At 40.1% G+C, this 21,593-nt stretch overlaps 1 protein-coding gene across 1 annotated transcript in view; it reads right to left on the bottom strand.

Annotated features, from left to right (window-relative positions):
* Positions 1-21,593, bottom strand: part of TM7SF3 (transmembrane 7 superfamily member 3) — a 34,876-nt gene extending 13,283 nt beyond the window's left edge. Inside the window, exons 1-6 of the mRNA XM_035028023.1 lie at positions 21,331-21,593; positions 11,493-11,647; positions 8,423-8,573; positions 5,765-5,885; positions 4,874-5,045; positions 502-679 (exon numbers count right to left, since the gene is read on the bottom strand). Of these exons, the coding sequence (XP_034883914.1) occupies positions 502-679; positions 4,874-5,045; positions 5,765-5,885; positions 8,423-8,573; positions 11,493-11,647; positions 21,331-21,421 (868 nt within the window). The 5' untranslated portion in view covers positions 21,422-21,593. The remainder of the gene's footprint in view (positions 1-501; positions 680-4,873; positions 5,046-5,764; positions 5,886-8,422; positions 8,574-11,492; positions 11,648-21,330) is intronic.

Genomic DNA, 21,593 nt, shown 5'->3' with positions numbered 1-21,593 from the left:
CCCCCCCCCCCCCCCCCCCCCCCCGGAGTCTCCACTCACGCCCTGGGTCTCCACTCGCCCCCCACCTCTCCACTCACCCCCCGGGGTCTCCACTCAACGGTTAGCCTTTCCGCATGGGCCTCCCTGGCCATCGCTCTCAAACTTCTTCCCTCAGTGTCACTTGTTATTATCCACCTTTCCTACTTAATGTTTGCTTCTTAGCACTCAGCAGTTTCTCCCATGATGGATATTTTTCAAATTTATCTTGTCTGTCTCATCTCCCCCGCTAAAACATAAGCTCCCAAAGGGCACGTAGTCTGTTTTGTTCACTGCTGTATCCCTCTGCCTAGAACAAAGAATGGGACAACCGAGGGGCTCAAAAGGCATTTGCTGAATGAATTTTTTATTTTTGCTAGTCTTCACTAGACAAAAGCATTTTTTAATATTTTTGAGTTCTGGATTGGTTGACATGGATCTGCAAAGCCAAAGAAGAAATTTCGAAGTTTAAATCCATATACTTACTGAGAGAAGAACAATTACCCTCCTTGGCCTCAAAGCTGCAAGCATATGTGTGAGCAGGAACATAAGCAGCAGATGTATTGAGAAGTGGGTCCCGGACAATGACATTATAAAGGACACCTTGTCCTCGGAGAGAGGAGAAGGAAACACTTGTCTTATCATTAGCTGTTAGGGTAACCACCTGAAGCCAAAAATAATGTATGATTAGTGTTCAGATTTTTTTAAAAAGCTATTCTATTAGAACCCCACCTACATGTGATAGTAAATTGTAATATTAAATTATAATTCTTGTTTAAAATATACACCAACCCATTTAGCTCTCTCAAACTATTGTCCTGCACAGTTTATACATGCTAATATAAGCAAGTTCTTACACAAAATGCTTCTAAAGTTTTTGTACAGCATCAAATGTCAGTAATTTAAGCAAAATAATGATATAAAATGTAAACACTAGTCAGGACAATAAAAAAAAATTTTGTCATCTACTACATTGTAAACAACACAATGGCAAGAACTATATTTATCTTGCTCACTAGTCCTTCTTTCCTCAGTACTTAGCACAATGCTTGGCACAGAGTAAGTGTTCATTATTACTACTAGGTATGGAACTGTCAAAAGACAAGTGTTTATTAACATCTCACAGAGAGAACCCGTTTATCTTTGTCTAACAGACTCTGCAAAAAAGAAAGCATTCCATATAGTTGTTATGCAGTGGTCCTTCACTTCAAAACTTCCATTTTAAAGGTGGTTTTTTAGATAGGTAATATATGTAATAGAAGAAACAAAAGCCCTATATAGCTAGAATACACTAATACATTCCTACTAATAAAAGTGAGAATATTTAGTATTAGAGTTTCAGGAATAATTACAAGCCTCTTAGAAAACTTCTGCTTAAAAATATTGCTTAGCCTTCAAAAATATGTTTCTGGCAAAGGACTGGTCAAGTTCAACTAAATGTTAACATTACCTCTTACTCCATTTTTATTATGAAACATTCAAACTTACAGAAATGCTGAAAGAATAATACAATGAATAAACTACCACTTAGATTTAACAATTGTTAATATTTTATCCTATTTCTTTTTTTTTATTCCTCCTTCTTTCCCTCTATTTTTTCCTGCTGAACCATTTTACAGTAAGTTAGATATCATGACATTTCACTTCTTAAGACTTCCAGTGTGCACATCCTAAAACAGCGTTTCTCAAACTTAACGTGCCTATAATCACTAAGGGAGGGTGTTATAATTTAGATCCTGATTCTATTGCTGGAGGAAGCATCTGAGAGTCCGCTTTTCTAGCAATCTCTCAGCTGATGCCAATGCTACCCATTCATCTACCACACTGAGTAGCAAGGTACTAAGGATATTCGCTTTTATACCCATATACCTTAGCTTACCCAAAAAAATCAATAATCTCTTATCTAATACACAGTCCATATTCAGATTTTCCCATCTTTTTTTGTTTGAAGATTTATTCACCTATTTGAGAGAGAGAGAGCACCCACACAAGTGGGGGGAGGGGCAGAGGGAGAGAGAGAGAATCTCAAGCAGACTCCCCGCAGCCACATTGTGGGGCTCCATCTCACAACCCACGAGATCATGACCTGAGTGGAAATCACAAGTTGAAATCACAAGTCAGACAGTTAACCGACTGAGCGACCCAGGCGCCCCTCCTCCCCCCACCATGTCTTTCATAGCTTTTCTCTCCTTTAACCAAAATCCAACCATTTCATGCATGGTGTTTATCTCTGATATCTAGGACAGTCCTTCCCATCACTCTCTCCCACCCACCCAATGATTAAGAGCAGTTGTCTTTTTCTGTTTTTTTTGTTATCGGGGTGGGGGGGAAGGGGAGAGGGAGAGAAGAATCTTAAGTAGGCTCCATTTCCAGTGCAGAGCCCGATATTGGGCTCAATCTCATGACCCTGAGATCATGACCTGAGCCGAAACCAAGAGTCGTTATTTAACTTACTGAACCACCCAGAGACCCCCAGAGCGGCTGTCTTATAGGGGCACCTGGCTGGCTCAGCTGGTAAAGCCTGTGACTCTTGATCTCATGGTTGTAAGTTCAAGCCCTGGGTTGGGTGTAGAAATCACTTAAAAATAAAATCTTAAGGGGCACCTAGGTGGTGCAGTTAAACCTCCCACTCTTGGTTTCAGCTCAGGTTGTGATCTCAGGGTTGTGAGATCGAGCCCCTTGATAAGCCCCTCCTTGAGCCCCTTGTCGGGCTCCACACTCAGTGCTGGAGCCTGCTTAAGATTCTCTCTCACCTCTCTCTCTGCCCTTTACCCCCCACCACCTGCTCACACTTTCTCTCTCTAAATAAAAAATAAAATCTTAAGAAAAAAAAGCAGTTGTCTCATAGAACATTCCACAATCTGGATTTGTCAGAGTATGCTCAAGGTGTCCAACTTGCTCTTTTACCCCACGTATTTCCTATAAACAGGAACTCCAATGGACTGAATTCAGGTTAAACATATTTTGCTAAAATATTTCACAGGTGATGGTCATGATGTCAGGTGGAGTCATATGAGCACATAAGGCAAGCTACCTGCTATCAATGAAGCTAAATGACCACATGGATAAGACCGAGACCATCAAATCATTCCACTCCAAAAGTAAGTTTTCTCTTTGCAATTAGAATTCACCTGAGCATGCTGAGAATATCCTTTTCCCCAAAAGTCTTTCACCTGCAGATCCTTGCCTGAATTATTTCACTAAGGGTGGAAAATGGTGATTTTCTAATCCTATTATTCCTTCTACATTTACTGGTCGGTTCCTCCATGTAGAGCCTTCTCTCATGAACGAGGATGAATTACAGTGCCTCTTTTAAAAAAGGCAGTGTAATTCTTCCCCGTATCAATTTCCAGAATAATTTGGTATAGGAGTCTCCTCCAATGATAGCAACTGAGGAGTTTTCTTTTTCTCTCCCTTTTTTTAGTATCAGTAGGACTTGTTTTTATTTATTCAAAACTTATAATCAATCATTACTCTTTTTGATGACTGAATTGCCCCAAAGTGGGCCAGTGCAAGCCTCTTCAAACAGGCTCTGACTCTTCTCAACATACCCTCACTAGTCAACAACGGCTCTTCGCTGAAAGTTAAAAAGTAACCTAAAAAGTTCCTGTTATATGAATTCTTTTATTCTCTTCATGAGAATAAAAATGATCTTCAAAATTTTCTATGTAAAAATGGCAACTGGTAAACTTATCCAAAGGAGCTTCCAAATTTGTGAATAAGCACAGTGAGTTTTCTTGAAGTATCAGGCTCCTTCTTAGCATGGGACCATGACATCCTAGGTGACAACAAAATGAGATCTTGCTCTGCAATAGACTGAAGGCCTAGGCTAATCACATAGGCCACCGCTTCCCTATAAAATCTGGTAACCTATCAACCTTCTGGGAAAAATCAGAGCAGTCTAGAAAATCTCTAGCCATAAACCATTAGACTGAAGGATGAACTTCTATATTAGACTGCTATCAGGTAACTTTTAAGACATAAATCCTGCCCTCCACAAAAATCATCTATAGCATGAATCTCAATTTTTAATATGCATAGGAATCACCTGGGGACCTCAAAAATGCAAATTCTGATTCAGTAGGTCCAGGGTGGAGCCAAGGAGTCTACAATTCTAACAAGCTCCCGAGTGGTGCCAATGCTGCTGGCCCATACCCCACACTTGGTATTCCAAGAGTTTACAGGGGTTCCAAAGATCAGAGAAAACTTCTGCTTCAAGTTAGAGACTTCTGAGTTTGGGTTTAAATACTAATGACAGGGGCACCTGGATGGCTCAGTGGGTTAAGCAGCTGGCTCTCGGTTTTGGCTCAGGTCGTGATCTCACGGTCATGAGATCGAGCCCCATGTGGGGCTTTGCACTCAGCGCAGAGTCTGCTGGTCCCTCTCCCTCCCCCTCTGACCCTCTACGCTCTCCACATGCACATGCATGCTCTCTCTCTCTCCCTAAAATAAATAAAAACAAAATCTTTTAAATAAACAAGTATTAATGACAATATGTATATCCTTAAAACAGTTTCTCATTGTTTTTTAAAAAAAACTGTAACTTTTATACTTGCCAAAAGTTTTTATCTAATAGTTATGGGAGTACATAGAAAAATCACTTCCATCCACAGCTGAAGATTACCAGATCATATGTGTGACAGCAACTAAAACGTAACATAATTTACATGCACCTCCTCAAAAGCCAACATTACTTTGGGATATCACGAGCAAGACAATAACAGAATGGAAGAGAATAAAGTGAGAACCCCAGAAAGATCAAGGAAACAGAAATAAGCTCCTGGTAGCTTCTCCTCTTCTCAACTCTTAACCAAAAATGTCACAATCTGGCCACACAAATTCTAAGAACCAGATTTACCTTGATAGCATTGGCCTTCACCTGAGGCACCTCAGCCATCCTCTGCAGATGCTTGAGCAACGCCTCTTGGGTGAGGTCATTCTCGGGCAGAAAATACTGATAGACATCATACAGCAACCTCCACCTAGAGTCCCGTCCCGTCCCAATGTCACACGGCAGAGGATTTGTGCCTCTAAAGTCAACCAACAAAACTGAACATCAATCTCTTGTGGTGCATGTCGCATCTATAAAAGGAACCAAAACCTCAAATTTCAAACTTCTGCATTGATTCCAATTTTGGCATTACGGAGAAAAGTACCATCCTGAGAGGCGGTATGGTTAAATAATCGGATGTTAATGTTAGTCATGCAGCTTTGCCACCATGTCACTTAATCTCAAGAACCCTTAGGGAACCACTCTGTAAAGTAAGAACCACCGCCCCTTCTGAGTAAAACTGTCAGGATTAAATGACGAAGAACATAGAGCACTCAGCACTATGGATGATAGACAGACAGCATTCAAATGTTACTCAATGTTAGCTACCATTACTATTAAAGTAGAAACTAAGGCAGAGCTTTAATTAATTAAAATAACAAAGTCCTTACAAAAATATAAGGGTGTTTCATGGCTTCAGAATGCTTTCCATAATCAAAACTCTACAGAAACTAAATGTACTTCTAAGCTCACAACAGAAACTCAACATCTGGCTCTTCCTAAGAATGGAGGGGGGCAATGTTAATTATAAGTGACATATCAAGTATTACCCAACAATGTTTAAATTACCTCCGTTCCAAAAAAAATTAAACAATTTCACTAAAGAGAACCATGGATTTGGGGAGTTCACCGAAGCTACACAACAGCTAGTCATGCATGTCCTAAAGGCAGTTTTAGGAGATAGGAAGATAGACATACCTTGCATAGCCTAGGTTTGCTGGGGCAAATTTAATAGTCGTCTCAAAGACATTGTATTCCAAGTAAATGTTGGGATCAATATCTAAATCAAACTCCAAATTACAGCCTCCAGGGACAGGATCTGGATGAAAAATAAGGAAGTTACTCAACACAGAATTCTCCTACACTCAAATCGTACTCAGAGAAACAGAACGCTACTCTTATAAGAACTTTCCAGACAGAAGTTAAATATAATAGAGCTTCTGGTTTTGTACTACCTCATGAACTGAGGTTAAAGAGGAAAAAGTTAATTGAGGTTACGGGCTCTGGAATAGAGATCAGCAAGCCTTTTCTGTAAAGGGTAAGATGGTGAATATTTTAGGCCTCTCACAACTGATGGTTTCTGTAGCAATTACTCGACCCTGCCTTCGAGGCATGACAGCAGCCAGACAATATACAAGCAAAGGAACATGGCTGTTTCTAGTAAAATTTTATGTACAACACAGACAGAGGCTGGATCTGGCTCACAGTCTGTGTTTGCCAACCCCTACCTAGAGCTGAAGAGGTCTGGAGACAGATATTCTCAAGTTGGTGTCCAAGAATGGGCTTTGGCGGTCCCATGAACACCTTGAAATTGTATGCCAAAGGTTGAATGTGTGCATTTCTTAAGGAGAGAGGTTTTTATTAGATTTTGGGGGTCCCTGATCCCATAAAAAGAGCTTAAGAACCCAGGGATAGAGGGGGGAAAAACACTGCCAAAGAGAAAGGGAACTCCATTGGCAGTAAATAAAGGGGTGTCCACTTTTCACATGCTTTTTAAACTGGAAGAAAGAGGGTGTCATCCTCAGTGCTGGAAGAGTCTGTGTATATAAAAGAGTAAAAATTAAAAAGGCCTCAAAAGACCCCCAAGACCATGTATTGGAATAGCATTTGGATATTTAATACAAATTTTAGGTATTTCGTTTACATTAATAATGTGGCTGAAACAGCTCTTCTTTTCTTACTAGGAATCCTATTCATGACCTTAAGCATGACAAAACTTAGAGAAGTCACTTAACATGAGCTCATTCTATGCAAACAACTGTCCATGGTAGACAGTTGTCTACCAGTCCAAGTGGAAAGGTTGAGCTAAGACAGATCAATTTAAAGGTCTACAAGATCTCAACTTCATACACTCATCCAATCATTCCCACAGTTGGGTCCTGGTTTCCATCAACTGCTGGAATTCCGGTGGTTGATTTCCCCCAGCCAGATCTGGAATGGAGAAACCCCATGTGCATACCTGTTTCAATGCTGCTCTTCTTTCATACTCTCCTTTTCCTGCATTTACAAATCTTTACCACACCTGAGAAAATGATGTGAATTGTAATGGAAACTCTACTCTAATTTTTCTTTGTACACTGTCCTTGATGAACACCCGAAGTCTATGGTTTTCTATCAGGTCATTACCTTTGCTACATAGGACACTGTGTAAGAGTAATCTAAATACCCTCACCTCGCCTTTACTCCTCATCACTGTAATCTAGTTTTCACCCCCACTGTGCCACTAAAACAATTCTCACTGAAGGCCACTCTTCATTGCACTATCATATGGACAATTTCCGTCACTTCCTTGATCTCTCTGCAATGTACTATTTACCACTCCTTACTTAAAGCAGAACCTCCAGGCTCTTCTCTTACCTCCTCAACTCCTCCTTAGTCTTATGCTTATTCCTCAGCAGTTAGCGTCGCCCAGAAACAGTGCCTGACATGTGGTAGGCACTATGAAAGTATCCGCTATCGTTTTTCCCCCTAAACCTCTAAGTACATGCCTGGACAATCTTACTCGCTTCCATGGCTTTTACTCAGAACCTTGTAGGTGGACATCTAACCTCAAGTCTCCACTCCACACCCTTAAACTCCCTACTAGGCATTTCCATCCAGATGTCCTATAGCATCTCAGATGATGTCCCAAACTAAAGTCACCATCTACCCCATCCCGACCGCCTCAACTGTCCAGCACCACCACAACTCCCTCTCAACCCTATTTTACATCACTATCTCCTAGCAGCCCAAATGGGAAGCCTATGCTCCTCCCTTTTATAATCCATAACCACTGGTCACTGTGTCTCATTAATGCTACCTTCCAAACATCTTCTCACTCTGAGCTCTTAAAGGTGTGCTGAGTCCTGATCCTGCTATGCCCTCTCCAAGCCACTCCCCATGCTCTTCTAGCATTAACTTTCTGATAGATGAAATGCATATCATTCCTCTGCTTAAAAATTCTGTGCTCCTTCAGAATAGAATACAAACCTCAAATTACATAAAAGGCCCTTCACACTCATGGCTCCAGCCATACCCACCATTCTGCCATTCTCCAAATATTCTCCATTCTTCTTCCATGCCCTCCTCTGCCTAGAATAACCAGCTAAAGTATTCAGGACTGTGTCCTGCCTTTCTGTTACTGCTTCTCCAAGGGCTCCTTAAATTTTTTTTTGAATTAATGACTGCATTCTCCTACGCCCCTATCCGGGCTTTCAATCATCATGAAATTCCTTGGCTCCCTTGTTGTTAAAATCTTTGATTCAATATACCATACTTGCAATATATACTTTTAAAAGGATTATAGTTTCCTTTGGATTTTCATGAATAAGTTCCACATTCTGGGAGTCAATTGGGAGTCGAAGATAGAAAGGTTACCTCTTTCTGAATAGGTGAGTGGGATGGCCATGTTTTGGACAGGCTCAGCATCTAAAGTCTCCAAGTGCCAAGTGCACATACTCTGCTCTGGTCTAAGAATGAAAACCAGTCCTTGGTCAGTGCCTGTTCCTGAGGTATTACGAAGGAGAGTCTGCAATAAGGTAGAAAAGGGTCATCATGAATAGAGAGTTGAGCAAAATACTTAAATTCTAGGCTGGATCTCGTCTGCCTGTCCTATTCCAAGCCTTCTCAAAACAAGAATGAAGAAACACAGACCTTCCTTATAAAGCATTCATCTCTATATGCAGGTGCCCATGCATATGCATGGAAGAACTATTTAAATATATGATCTTTGATAGGAATAGGAGATGCACAGTGAAATTCCCAAGTTTTTCAATTCCCCAAATTAAGATTTACTATGTCAAGTACTAAGACTACTGTCAAATGACAAAACTGAAAACAAGTCAGTAAAGAGTTTGGTGTCCTTTATTCAAGGAAAAACAACTCACACATTAGGGGAGTACAGTGCCTTACAAGCAGTGAAGAAGCACCTGAGGGATTTGGGGCAAAAGTGAGTTGTACAGTGTTAGAAAAAGCAAAACAGAAACAGGGCATGATTGGCTAAAAGGTCAGGAATTTCCTTATAAGGAAGGTGAGCAGGTCCTATTCTCTAAGGTAAGGCAAAAGAGCTAGAGCAGAGTTGGAGGACGGTGACTGTCATGGTAGGTTTCCTGGACAGGTGTTTCCCCATTAGTGCAAGCTGACTCAGGTTTAGATTTGTGACATGGACCAGGTCACTGAGGCAGCCTCCATCTTGTAGGTCCAATATACAAATTCACTTTATCACTACAAAAACAAAAACATGAGCCCCGCCCCTAAAGAATTCAAGTTCTAGAAAGTTTCTTTAAAAAACTGAGCTATAATCGTCATATTATAAACTACACATAAAGAATACCATTTGATAAGTTTTGATATAGTAGACACTTGTAAGCCATCACCATAATCAGGACAGTGAACAAACTTATCCTTACGTGCTCCTTTCAAATCCTCCCTCACACCACTCCACTGGACCATCCCCTAACCCCATCTATTTGGAAAGCTTTTCGAACAACAAAATACTAAGTTAAGAGGTAGTAGATTCAGAGTGTTTTCTTAAGGCTAAGGAAATGGGAAGAAAAAAGTGCCAGATGGGTTTCAATTTGACAAGCACAAGGGAAATGATTCAAATACTAATTGACGAACTGCAGAGTCGACAGTTTCAAAGAACCAACTTCTATGATGACCCCCCAAAAATCCAAAGTGCCACACTTCTGGAAGGAAACAGGAACTACTCTCTTCACTCAGACCACTCATTTCTAGAGCTAAGTGCACTTCTGGTCGTCATCGGCTCAGCAGCATAAATACAGTGAGAACTAAGGGCAGCCCAAGAAAGGAACATTCAGGATAGCTAAGATCTGCTCTGCATGAAAACTGAGGCCCAGCATGCTGTCCATTCAGGCCACTTCACTCACATTAGTTATGTCGACATTCCTTTATCCAAGCTCTGTTTCCTCAAATGTAAAAACCTGCATTGTAAGTACTTTGTTGAACTGTTGTGAGAATTAAATTAATTACATGGAAAACCAAACACAGGGGTTCCTAACTAGGAGCCCGAGAGGCCCAATGAGTTTCCACAGGTCCCCAAGAAATTATACAAACATATCCATGCATTTTGAGGGGTATAGAGTCCAGAGATTTTAGCAGATTCGATGTCTATGGCCCTAGGAGAGCTTAAGAACCACTGGCCTAGCCCCTAGTAGGCATGCAAAAAAATATAAATGGCTTTTTTTTTTTAAATCTTTTCTCTTCCTTCAAAGGTTGTCTTTGCTATGATGTTATGAAGAAGGAAATCATCTGTTGTAGCATTTTACTTTGTCTCCTATGTAAGGGCCTGAATAGAAAGTTTCCTTCTGAATTTAGTGCCAGGAACAAAGGTTGGCTTTCCTGAGGAACTGGAATGATATTTCCTTCTAAGAAAGTTATGACATTTAACATGCTTCGATTTCTCCTCTGGCTGCAAAGAAGGCAGACAAAATCTGAGTGGGGGTCATAAACACTGTTAACTCTTTTGCAATTAACATAATTTATTCCTTCCTCTTTTCCTTGATCAAACTCTTCCATTTCTAGTCTATTACACTACCAAACACACAATTTCAAAACCTTCATGGTAGGGGCAGGAAGGCTAGAATACAACATGTAAAGTATCTAGTTTGAAAGATAATATGACCAATGCCTATAGAATATATATGAACTGGACTAAGACCGCTTTGTTTAGCAAATTCCAGAATATTAAAAGATAGGCTTATAACAATAGATATGCTGAGGACAAATAAAAAGCAGCACAACTTCATAGAGAGTGAAATTCATTTATTAGTCTAAGGGGGTCATATAGACTGAATATAAATAGACTTATAAAAAGTTAATATAAATGGCAGATTCTTCATGGGTTAAGCTAATCCAGCGCATATGAAAAACTTCCCAAAGGTGAGGCTGAGGTTGAAGGGGTTAGTGATGATCTCTGAAATAGAGTCAAACGCAGGAAGCTGAGCACGGGGCTAGAGGACCTGAATATTGGGCTTCTTTTGTTTCCATGAGACTCCAAAGAATAAAGGTGATCCTACAGGGGTCTTAGTAAACTTAGTAAACACTATATGGCTGAACAATGATGGAAACCCATTAAAACATATTCAGAGGTAAAAATCATTAAGGACCCAGCAGAGTAAGAAAAAAGGTGAGATATCATGAGGAAAGCTAAATTGCAGCCAGGAGACATCTGATAAAGGCCATCCTACCCCCAAATTGGCACTTGCTCACCCCCTCTTTAAGTCAGAGGTCACCACACTCAAGAAAGGCCTGAGACACACACCTCTTAGCCAATCTAAACCACTAACTTGAGAGGCTCCAATCTTGATTTTTTTCTTTTAAGGATATAAAGTCAAACATAAAGAGGCATCAAATTCTAATGTTTCTACTAAATATAAGACCCCAAAATATGGAAATGGTGTTTACAGAAATAACTCCCCATACTTACCTTAGAAAAAGAAATCGTTGTATTCTGATACTGTGAGTGTATCTGGAAAATAAGGAAAGACGCATTGCTTGAAATATGACGCAAAATGGCGTCCTCTGGAGAGAGCCTGTTGAGCTTGAAGTATCTAAATTTCCCTATGTAAAATTCAAGAAGACCTGCAATGGGAGAAACATTCACTGTAACGTTTGTACCTGTAATATCAATTTGTAGAAATCTCAGACATAAGCATACATGCACTCCTAATTTGATCCTCAGAAAAACCTGGGGAGATAAATATTATTATTACTGCCCCTATCTTACTGATGAGGACAGTTAAGCTTAAGAAGGGGAAGCAGCTACTAAATAGTGGAACTGAACACTAAAATGTAAGAAAGGTGTTTTGAAAAATGCAAACAAAAGAGTGCTCAGGATGCCTAAGATGCCCGGTGCCCAGAGCCAGAACATTCCCCACTGTAAGCAGCCATAACAATTCCATTCAAAACAGAGCTCCAGGCGGTGCCTGGCTGGCTCAGTCAGTAAAGCATGTGATTCCTGGTCTCAGGGTTATGAGTTCAAGCCCCACATGTGGTGTAGTTTACTTAAAAAATATTTTTATTAAAAAAACAGGGGCGCTGGGTGGCTCAGTCCGGTAAGCATCTGCCTTCAGCTCAGGTCATGATCTCGGAGTCCTAGGATCGAGGTCCATGGCTGGCTCCCCACCAAGTGGGGAGCCTGCTTCTCCTTCTCCCGCTGCCCCTGCTGCCCCTCCTCCCCAATGCACTCACGCATGCTCTCTCTAATAAATAAAATGTTCAAAAAACAAAAGCAGAGCCCCTGAACTTAAGGTTTTAACAACCCTAAAGAAGCACTAACAATTGTGAATACACTAATATTAAAAAGAGAACCTGATCTAGTGAATTCTGAAGTCAGCCCAGCCCAGAGGGATATAGGGGGCTTCAATTTTATCCCACCAATTACGAGCTGTGTGATCTTAGGCAGGTTACTTAACTCCCTTAAAGCTCAATTTCTTCATCTGTCAAATGGGACTGTAATTACCTAGCTTGCAAAGGAAGGTGCCATCAACAGTGACAAAAATGTCTGAGTGCCTACACCAGGTACTTCACATAGAGTCATACAGTCATGAACCACAGGCATTCTGGAAAAAGGAGCTTTTTAAGGATCAAGTTCAGAGTCCACACTAGTTTTGCAACACCTCATCTAGGCCTTTCTCATCTGTCTGCTTGTCTCCCCTTGTGTTTCACTCATCCACTCACTGTGTCTTTCTCCCAGCTGCACCCCGGTTCTTTCTTTCATCAACCTAATTCTCAAACAATCCACTAAATAGGTTGTTTTACTTGTGTGGTCCTGGATGCCCATCCCATCCTCTACCCTGTAGTTAGCATCTCTTGCTGAAATAGCACAGGAGCTCCCACATATTACACAAGCAGTCTTGGGGGATTCAAGTCTAAAAATAGGAAAAAAGATTTAAATTTAATAAAGATGAAACAGAGTTGACAATAGATTATAAGTCACCAGAGTCCCACTGTGGAACTATCATTTTATTTTACAAGGAAATTAGAGTCAGTGGGTGGTAAAGGAAAATACTCCAGACATTAAACAACTTCAAATTCATTCTTATGTACTATTTCCCAAACAGGCTAATTTTCAACACTTTTTTTTAAACACAAGTACTCCATCTGGATGATCTAAAAAAGAGACTATCAACAATGGCTAACCAAGAAAGCCACCCAGAATATACGAATAATGCTAGGCTGAGATCAAACATTACTCTGCATGAATTCCCCAAACCCTGTGATGCCATTATATTACCTTCATAACTTTTTTATAATTGATAGAAAAAAGTTACTGGTGGCTATGATTTAATTTCTGAAACTCCAGGGAGAATTTTAACTAGTGGCAACAATGACAAATGAAGATGGTATATTTCCTCCTATTTATGTTAGCAGAAACATGTTTTACCTTTTATGTAGAACTAAATTCCAGCCAGAATAGAGGTAAAAATATTAGGAAGGATTTAATAGAATCTGGATAGGGAAGTCTAGAAAATGTGAGGGAGTTTTTTGTTTTCATTTTTATAAAGGGAAACAAGAAAAACATTTTTACATTTTCCAGGCTTTCCCATCATCATGATTATTTTACTAGGAAACCAAATTATACATAAAATTAAGTGGGTCTCAGTAAGTGGCACTAAAAACATTGCACATATCGTACTTTAATTTTGGTCCCATCTACCCTCTGTCTTCCAAGTCTTAAGAATATCCACAAATCCTAGTCTGTCAAACTAAAAGCAGTATGTTTGTTTTCCTAGGAACTAATTGGATTTCCATCCTTTAATTGTTCAAAGCACTCAGCTCATTTTTTATTTTGCATTTTTTTTAAATCCCAGTGTAGTTAACATACAGTGTAATATTAGTTTCAGGTGTAGCACTCAGCTCATCTACCATCTGCTTTTTCTAGTTACATTTTCAGTCTTTAAGGTTTTTTTCAGTTTTTCCCTTTTCTTCCCCATTTTCTCTATTTGACAAATATTTATGAAGTTCTTATGGACCACCTGTTCTGCCTATTGGGTACTGGGATCAAAACTGGTTCAAATGAATTTGTGAAGGTTGTCCACGATTTCTGTAATTCTCACTAATTTGCCGGTAAGTATATCTTAGAAACTGTTCAGATAATCTGTATGTTTATCCCCCATTAAACAGGCCTTGAATCAAAACTCTACCCAGAACGTTTAACAGCCCTGGAAGAGATTAAAGCTATCAACTAGGGGCACCTGGGTGGCTCAGTTGGTTAAGCATCTGCTTGCGGTTCAGGTCATGATCCTGGGGTCCTGGGAGCGGGCTCCCTGCTCAGCAGGGAGTCTGCTTCTCCCTCTGACCTCTCCCTTTCTTGTGTGCGCGCGCTCTCTCTCTCTCATTCTCTAATAAATAAATTAAAAAAATCTTTAAATAAATAAATAAAGCTATCAACTAGTTAAGTCTTGGTGTCAAGCTTTTCTTAACCTTCCCTTAACCTATCACACAGGGGTGAAAATAAATCACAACTCAGAAATACTTGGAGAACCAAAAATTTCAGTGTTTTAAAAGACAGTAAGGAAAGAGAACCACAGAAATTAAAACACATTATTAAACAACTGATAAGGTAAATAGGGGTACTGAAAGTAGGTATCACTGCGAGTATATTTTAAGGGATTTTTCTTCTCTTTACAAATTTCACTGTTTATCAAATTTCTATAATGATGGTGAGATGCTCTTATCGGAAACTACACAATTTGGAAAAAACCTCCATTATTGATAGCACTCAAAACACAGATTCTACCTCAAGTCTTCATCTCAAATTTATAAAAATAAGAACATACCCTAGACAAAATGATGACACTCTCTCAACATTTTCATCATTTGTTTTCTTTTTCCCTTAAAATGGTAATATTTTTCCAGATAATCTATAACCTTTATTATAGAAAGGTAAGAAATGTAGAGAAAATCAATACCTACAGCAAATATACTGTGCAGAAATAATGACTACATACATACGTATCAGGCAGTAAAACCTATTTGAGAAGGTTTTTGCCGTGACAGTGTTAACAGATCACCTTTGATCCTAAATGGTTAAACTACCTAAGAAGTCTCGTTCTCATTAAGAAAATCAGAAATGAAAACAAGCAGTCCATATGAAAATATATAATGATCAGGACCAAAACATTAAGTTACAGTCTCTGCTTCTGAATTCAAGAAAAACACCTGGCTACAACTTTCATTTATTACTTCCTGGATTTCCAGAAGTTATGAGAAGGATGACGCCTCACTAATCCTCTTTCCCCAATCAAATATCTGTAGCAGGAACCTGGCAGATGCAAGATAATAAAAGAGACACGGTATTCATGATTTAAAAACCTGATCACCTGACAAAATAAGTAGTATTAAAAGCAGGTGCCTCTGGGCGTGTATTTTAAATGATTTTTTTCCTTTTCTTCACACATTTATTTTTCAAATTTTCTATAGCACTCATAAGATTTCCTTATTAGAAGGAAATTCTAGGGCGCCTGGGTGGCTCAGTTGGTTAAGCGACTGCCTTCGGCTCAGGTCATGATCCTGGAGTCCCGGGATCGAGTCCCGCATCGGGCTCCCTGCTCGGCGGGGAGTCTGCTTCTCCCTCTGACCCTCCTCCCTCTCATGCTCTCTGTCTCTCATTCTCTCTCTCTCAAATAAATAAATAAAATCTTTAAAAAAAAAAAAAAAGAAGGACATTCTAATACAGTAGTTATCCTTCCTGGCTGTACATTACAATGATCTGGAGGTGCTTTTTAAAAACTATTGCTGCCTGGGCCCCTATCCAGACTGCTTAAATAAAAATCCAAGGGGTTAGGGTACAAGTGTCAGTTAAAAAACATTAATTGAAATAACATACATACAGAGAAGTGCATGAAGTTTACACTGTAGGTAAAGAAAGAGCATTCTACAATCTTAGAGGTCTTGTGGTCCCTTCCAATCACTAAGCCTTCCCTCCCGCCCAGAAATACCACGATCCTAACTTCAAACACCATAGATGGGCTTTGCCTATTTCCGAAATTTAATTAAGTAGAATCATAAAGGATGAATTCTTTTGTATCTAGCTTTTTAAAAATCAATACCATACGTGTGAAATTCATCCAAGCTACTGTAAGTAATCATGACTGACTCATTTTCATTGTTGTATACTTCATAAAAGGAATATACCACAATTTACTTATCTATTCTTCTGTTAATCAACACTTGGATTACTTCTAATTTGAAGTTATTATGAATAACTCCAAACATTTTTTTGTAGTCTTTTGGTGCACATATGTACATATTTCTATTGAGTAGAACCTAAGAATAGAATTATCAGGTAATAGGGTATACTTATGTTCTGCTTTAGTAGATACTGCCAAACAGTTATCCCACATGGTTTTGCCAATTTACACCCCTATCAACTTGTGGAAAAGTATTCTGGTTGCCCAAATGTCTCACCAACACTTGGTATCACCAGTGTCTCTGTTGGGTACATAGTAGTATCTCACTGTGATTTCAATTTGCATTTCCCTAATTATTAAAGATGTTAAGAACATCTTGTTTTGTTTATTAACCATTTGGATACTTCCTTTGTAAAAGGATCTGTGTTCAAGACTTGCCCACTTTAAAAATAGACTGTCCTAATTGAATTTTAGCTCTCTATACATCATTGATAGGAGCATTCTGTCAGTATATCTTCTCCCATTCTTGTAGCTCATCTTTTCACTCTTGTTACCTTAGATTAAAAGAAGTTTTAATTTTGGGGCACCTGGGTGGCTCAGTCGTTAAGCTTCTGCCTTCGGCTCGGGTCATGATCCCAGGGTCCTGGGATCAAGCCCCGCATCAGGCTCCCTGCTCAGCAGGAAGCCTGCTTCTCCCTCTCCCACTCCCCCTGCTTGTGTTCCCTCTCTTGTTGTGTCTCTGTCAAATAAATAAATAAAATCTTCAAAAAAAAAGTTTTAATTTTAATGTAGTCCAATTTCTTGAGTTTTTCTTTTATGCTTAGTCTTTCTATGTCATTCTAATCCAATCTTTGCCAACATATTCTAAGATTATGAAGACATGTTCCCCATGTTAACTTCTAGACCTTTGTTTTACCTTTGACATTTAAGTCTAAAATCAATCTAAAGTTGATTTTTATATATGGTGTAAGGCAGGTGGTCAAGGTTGATGTTTCCATATGCATATCGATTTGACATAATACCCTTTATTGAAAATACCACCATTTCCTTACTACTCTGCAATTTCAGTTTTCATATAAGTGAGCACATGTGTTGGTCTGTTTCTGGGCTCTTAATTGTATTCCAGTGGTCTATTTGTCTATCCTAACACCAATATTACATTGTCTTCATTTCTGCCCCAAATTTGTTCTTTCTCTTCAAGACCATCTTGACTATTTTGACCATTTTTCATCTCCATATATATTTTCAAAAGCAGCCTGTCAATTTCCACAAAAAAAGCTGCCTGGAATCTGATTGGGATGGCAATGAATGTATTAATTTAGGGAGAAATGCTATCCTTAAAACATAAAATTTTCTAATTTATGAATCTGAGATATCCCTCTGCTTATTTGGCTTCTCAATTTATCTCAAGAATGTTGTATGGTTTTTTTCTGTAGAGATCTTTACATATTCCATTATAATTACCCCTATTTTTTTTTTTTTTTAAGATTTTATTTATTTATTTGACAGAGAGAGACACAGCGAGAGAGGGAACACAAGCAGGGGGAGTGGGAGAGGGAGAAGCAGGCTTCCTGCTGAGGATCATGACCTGAGCCGAAGGCAGACTCTCTACGACTGAGCCATGCAGGTGCCCCAACCCCTAAATATTCTATGTTCCTTGATGCTAGTGGAAATTCATTTTTCCTTTTAAATTTCAATTTCTAGTTGTCTCTTCAACAATCTGCCTTTTTAAAAAGTTCTCCAGGTGATTCAAATGTTCAGCCAGGTCTGAGAACTCCTAACACAGTGTTTGATGAATTAGGAAAAGATAAAAATATTTTTTCCTATTCTTAGTCAACTTTAACCTAACTTCTGTGTGCAAATCCTTTGGCAGTATTACCCTGGCAGTCTATTAGCCATTTCACAATTTTTATAGAAGACTGCATATTCATCAAACCAGTTGTGGTTTGACTCTTGGCCGTGCAGGGCTTTGTTATATTTAACATCCTTGTGTCTAGTACAGTACCAGTCACATAGATGGCACATAGTAAATGTCTGGTGGGAAGGATGGTTGAATGTTATGACCTCAGGAAAGTAATTTACTTCCTCTGAGCCTCAGTTTCCCCATGGTGAAATGGAGGTGATGTACTATATACATCATCTGGCTGCTGAAAGTATAAAACAAACAGGAAAACAAATTTTAAACTGTCCAATGCTACACAATAAAGTATCATTACTAACTTCCCTTAGCTTTCCAGCATTTCAGAGGCTCATCTCCTTATTAAAAAAAAAAGGGGGGCGCCTGGGTGGCTCAGTTGGTTGAGCGACTGCCTTCGGCTCAGGTCATGATCACAGGGTCCCGGGATCGAGTCCCGCATCGGGCCCCCTGCTCGGCGAAGGAGTCTGCTTCTCCTTCTCCTTGCCGCTCCCCCTGCTTGTGCTGTCTTTCTCTGTCAAATAAATAAAATATTTAAAAAATTAAAAAAAAAGAAGTCAGGCATTCAAAATGGCCCTGCGAATAAACTAGTAGAAAGAAGGGGACTATACAAGCCCAGCATGTCCATCACAAACATCAAAATGAGAAAGAGACTTCCATGGAGCAACAAGTACTAAAAATCAAGATTTTAACAGTACAGTCTGGCAGAAAATGCATTTGATTTCTACTCATAAAAACAGACATAGCAAAAGGAGACATGTATCCAAAATACATCCTGAAGGAGAAGGAACTTCTCCTCTAAGCCATCTGGAAAAGGATTCACTTTATGAGGCATAATTAGATCTTATGACTTTGTGAGTGGGAAGGAAAAAGACAGCACATCAAATGATATTGCAGACAAATGGCTAACATGGAGACAGAGCACTTAGGCTGTGGCTCTCTTCTAAAAAACAATGGCTCTGCTTTTTCTGCCAAAGATATATTTTGCCATCTGACCCATAGCCAGGCACTCTTCTATTTTTCATACCCTTCCTCCATTCCTACCCAGAGTCATTTTTCTTTCCAATAATTTCTTTCTAAAAAGAGCTGCCCGATCCTAATCTTTTCCTTTTCTTTCCCAATCAGATCCTAAACTCGAACCTTAAAATTATCATTTTTTTTTTACTAAAATTTACCTGTTTGTGCTCTGACACAACCAAATTCCAGATCTGTGAAAGCTTAGTCTTTATAATTCTCTTCAGATGAACTATCAAAAAAAACAGTTCAGATACTTAAGTTGGTCGGCATTCAACTGCCTCTCCCCATGTTTCATTTATATGTTATGAATTTTCACTAGCCCTAAACGCTGAAACACAAATGTACACAGTACCTTTCACATACTTTTAAAAGAGATCACTTGCAACGAACTACACCAATGGCCTGCTACCTTAAATTCAGCAACAGCAATAACACAAATACTAGAAGGCCCACGTGACATTCTGTTCAACTCCAATTACTACTGTAATTCCATGTAAATTACTAGATATGAATGTAAAACAAGAATGAAGATAATATTAAATACAAAAGTACAGAACTAGAAAAGATGTGGATCACAGCCCTCCCGACTCAGAAGCCTTAATCAAGTACAAACTCAATCTTTCAAATTCTTCACCTGTTAAAATGGAGATAGTGGGGCACCTGGATGGCTAAGTCAGTTGAGTGTCTCTTGGTTTCCACTCAGGTCATGATCTCAGGGTGGGGTGGGGGGGTGATTCAGCCCGACATCAGGCTCCTCAATCAGCTGGGAGGAGAGTCTGCTTGGGATTCTCTCCCTCTCCCTCTGCCCCTCCCCTCTTGCGCTCGCTCTAAAATAAATAAATTTTTAAAAAATAAAATGGAGATAGCATCACCACTACCTCTCTCATAATACTATTTTGAGGAATGACAATTCATAGAATTAAGTGTAAAGCACCATACTAAGTAAAATATTCTTATTGGAGGGCAGCTTTGTTGAAGTGGAAAGACCATGAAAATTAAAATTGCAGCAAGACACACTGGGTTCAAATATCGCCTGTGCCCCTATTAACTGTTCACCTGTGTAATGAACATCATCCAGGGCCCCAGCTTCATCCTCTGCCAAGTGAGGAAGGTAATTATCTCATAGGGTTGTGAGGGTTAAATAACAATGCCATGGAAAGCACCTGGCACTTACTGCACACAGTGAAATGTCAGTGTCCTATTATTAACAAGGCTATTTTTTCTGCAAAAATATAACTGCCCTTTTCAGCTTTGCCCTTAACTCCTGTGCAATGATTCTATGATTCAGTTTGCACAAGAGCTTTTCTAAGATGAGCAATTAGGAACACAACCACGTTATTCAGAAAATACATTGGTTCAGAACTGCAACTGGTTTTTTTTTTTAAGATTTTATTTATTCATTTGAGACAGAGATAGAGAGAGAAAGAGAGAGCATGAGCAGGGGGAGAGGGAGAAGCAGGCTTCCCGCTGAGCAGAGCCCGATGCAGGGCTCGATTCCAGCACCCTGGGACCATGACCTGAGCCGAAGGCAGACGCTTAACCATCTGACCACCCAGGCACCCCTGCAACTGGTCTCTTAAGTTCAAAATAAAAGAATGTGATTAACCTCAGGGAAAAGCACATGATTATCATCAGCCTAGCACAATTAGTGCTTTTTTATGGTTTATATTAACAAACCAGGAGCTACCGCTAAAATGCATACACCGAGCACATGACCTATCCAAAGTCCCATTCTGGGTTCACTTTTCCTTTCAAACTCCGTCGAGCATAACCAATTTGAAAAGCATCTAGATTTTGGAGTGTAAAAAACCGCAGCAGCTTGGAGGAACATTATTAATAAAGCCCTTAGTTCTGCACCAAGCCTCACTGTCGAGTCTCAGATATACCACTGGAGAGCAAAGAGGTGTTTTAATGCGTTAAACCTACAAACACATGGCTGCTCCCTAGGGAGATAAACACGTGTCTGAACAGGAGAGTTACTTAACCCTTCCCATTTCCTCGGCCTAAATTAGGCGGTTGACGATGAGGCCTCCTTGGCAATGGGAGTTTCCTTCAGCAGGAAAAGACCCTGATCCACTCCCGCCGGTTCTGAACTACCACCTGCCCTGCGAGATGCACAGATCCCGAGGTGGACTGCGACCCTGCAAGAAATGCAAAACCAACTTGAGGCTGCAGAAGTGAGGCGCCCCTGACCTTACCCTCGCTGGAATTCCCGACGGTTTCGGCTCCACCGGCCATGCGGGGCTCGGACGCCAGCACCGCCAGAACCAGCAGCCGAAGGAGTCCCATGGCTGCCCGGGCCGGGCCCCGGAGCCTCGCCCGCGCTACCCCGGGGCGCTCGCGCCCGGTCCCATCCCTTGCGAGGCGCACACGCCGCACACCTGCCAGCCCCCGAGGGCGGGCGTCCGACGCCAGCCGCACGCCTGCGCCCCACCGAGAGGTTTCCTGTTCCGGCAAAAAC

Source organism: Mirounga leonina, unplaced genomic scaffold (assembly GCF_011800145.1).
Source record: "Mirounga leonina isolate KUSES-001 unplaced genomic scaffold, KU_Mleo_1.0 Mir_201, whole genome shotgun sequence".
Taxonomy (NCBI): domain Eukaryota; kingdom Metazoa; phylum Chordata; class Mammalia; order Carnivora; family Phocidae; genus Mirounga; species Mirounga leonina.
This window is presented reverse-complemented; position numbering and strand designations above follow the sequence as displayed.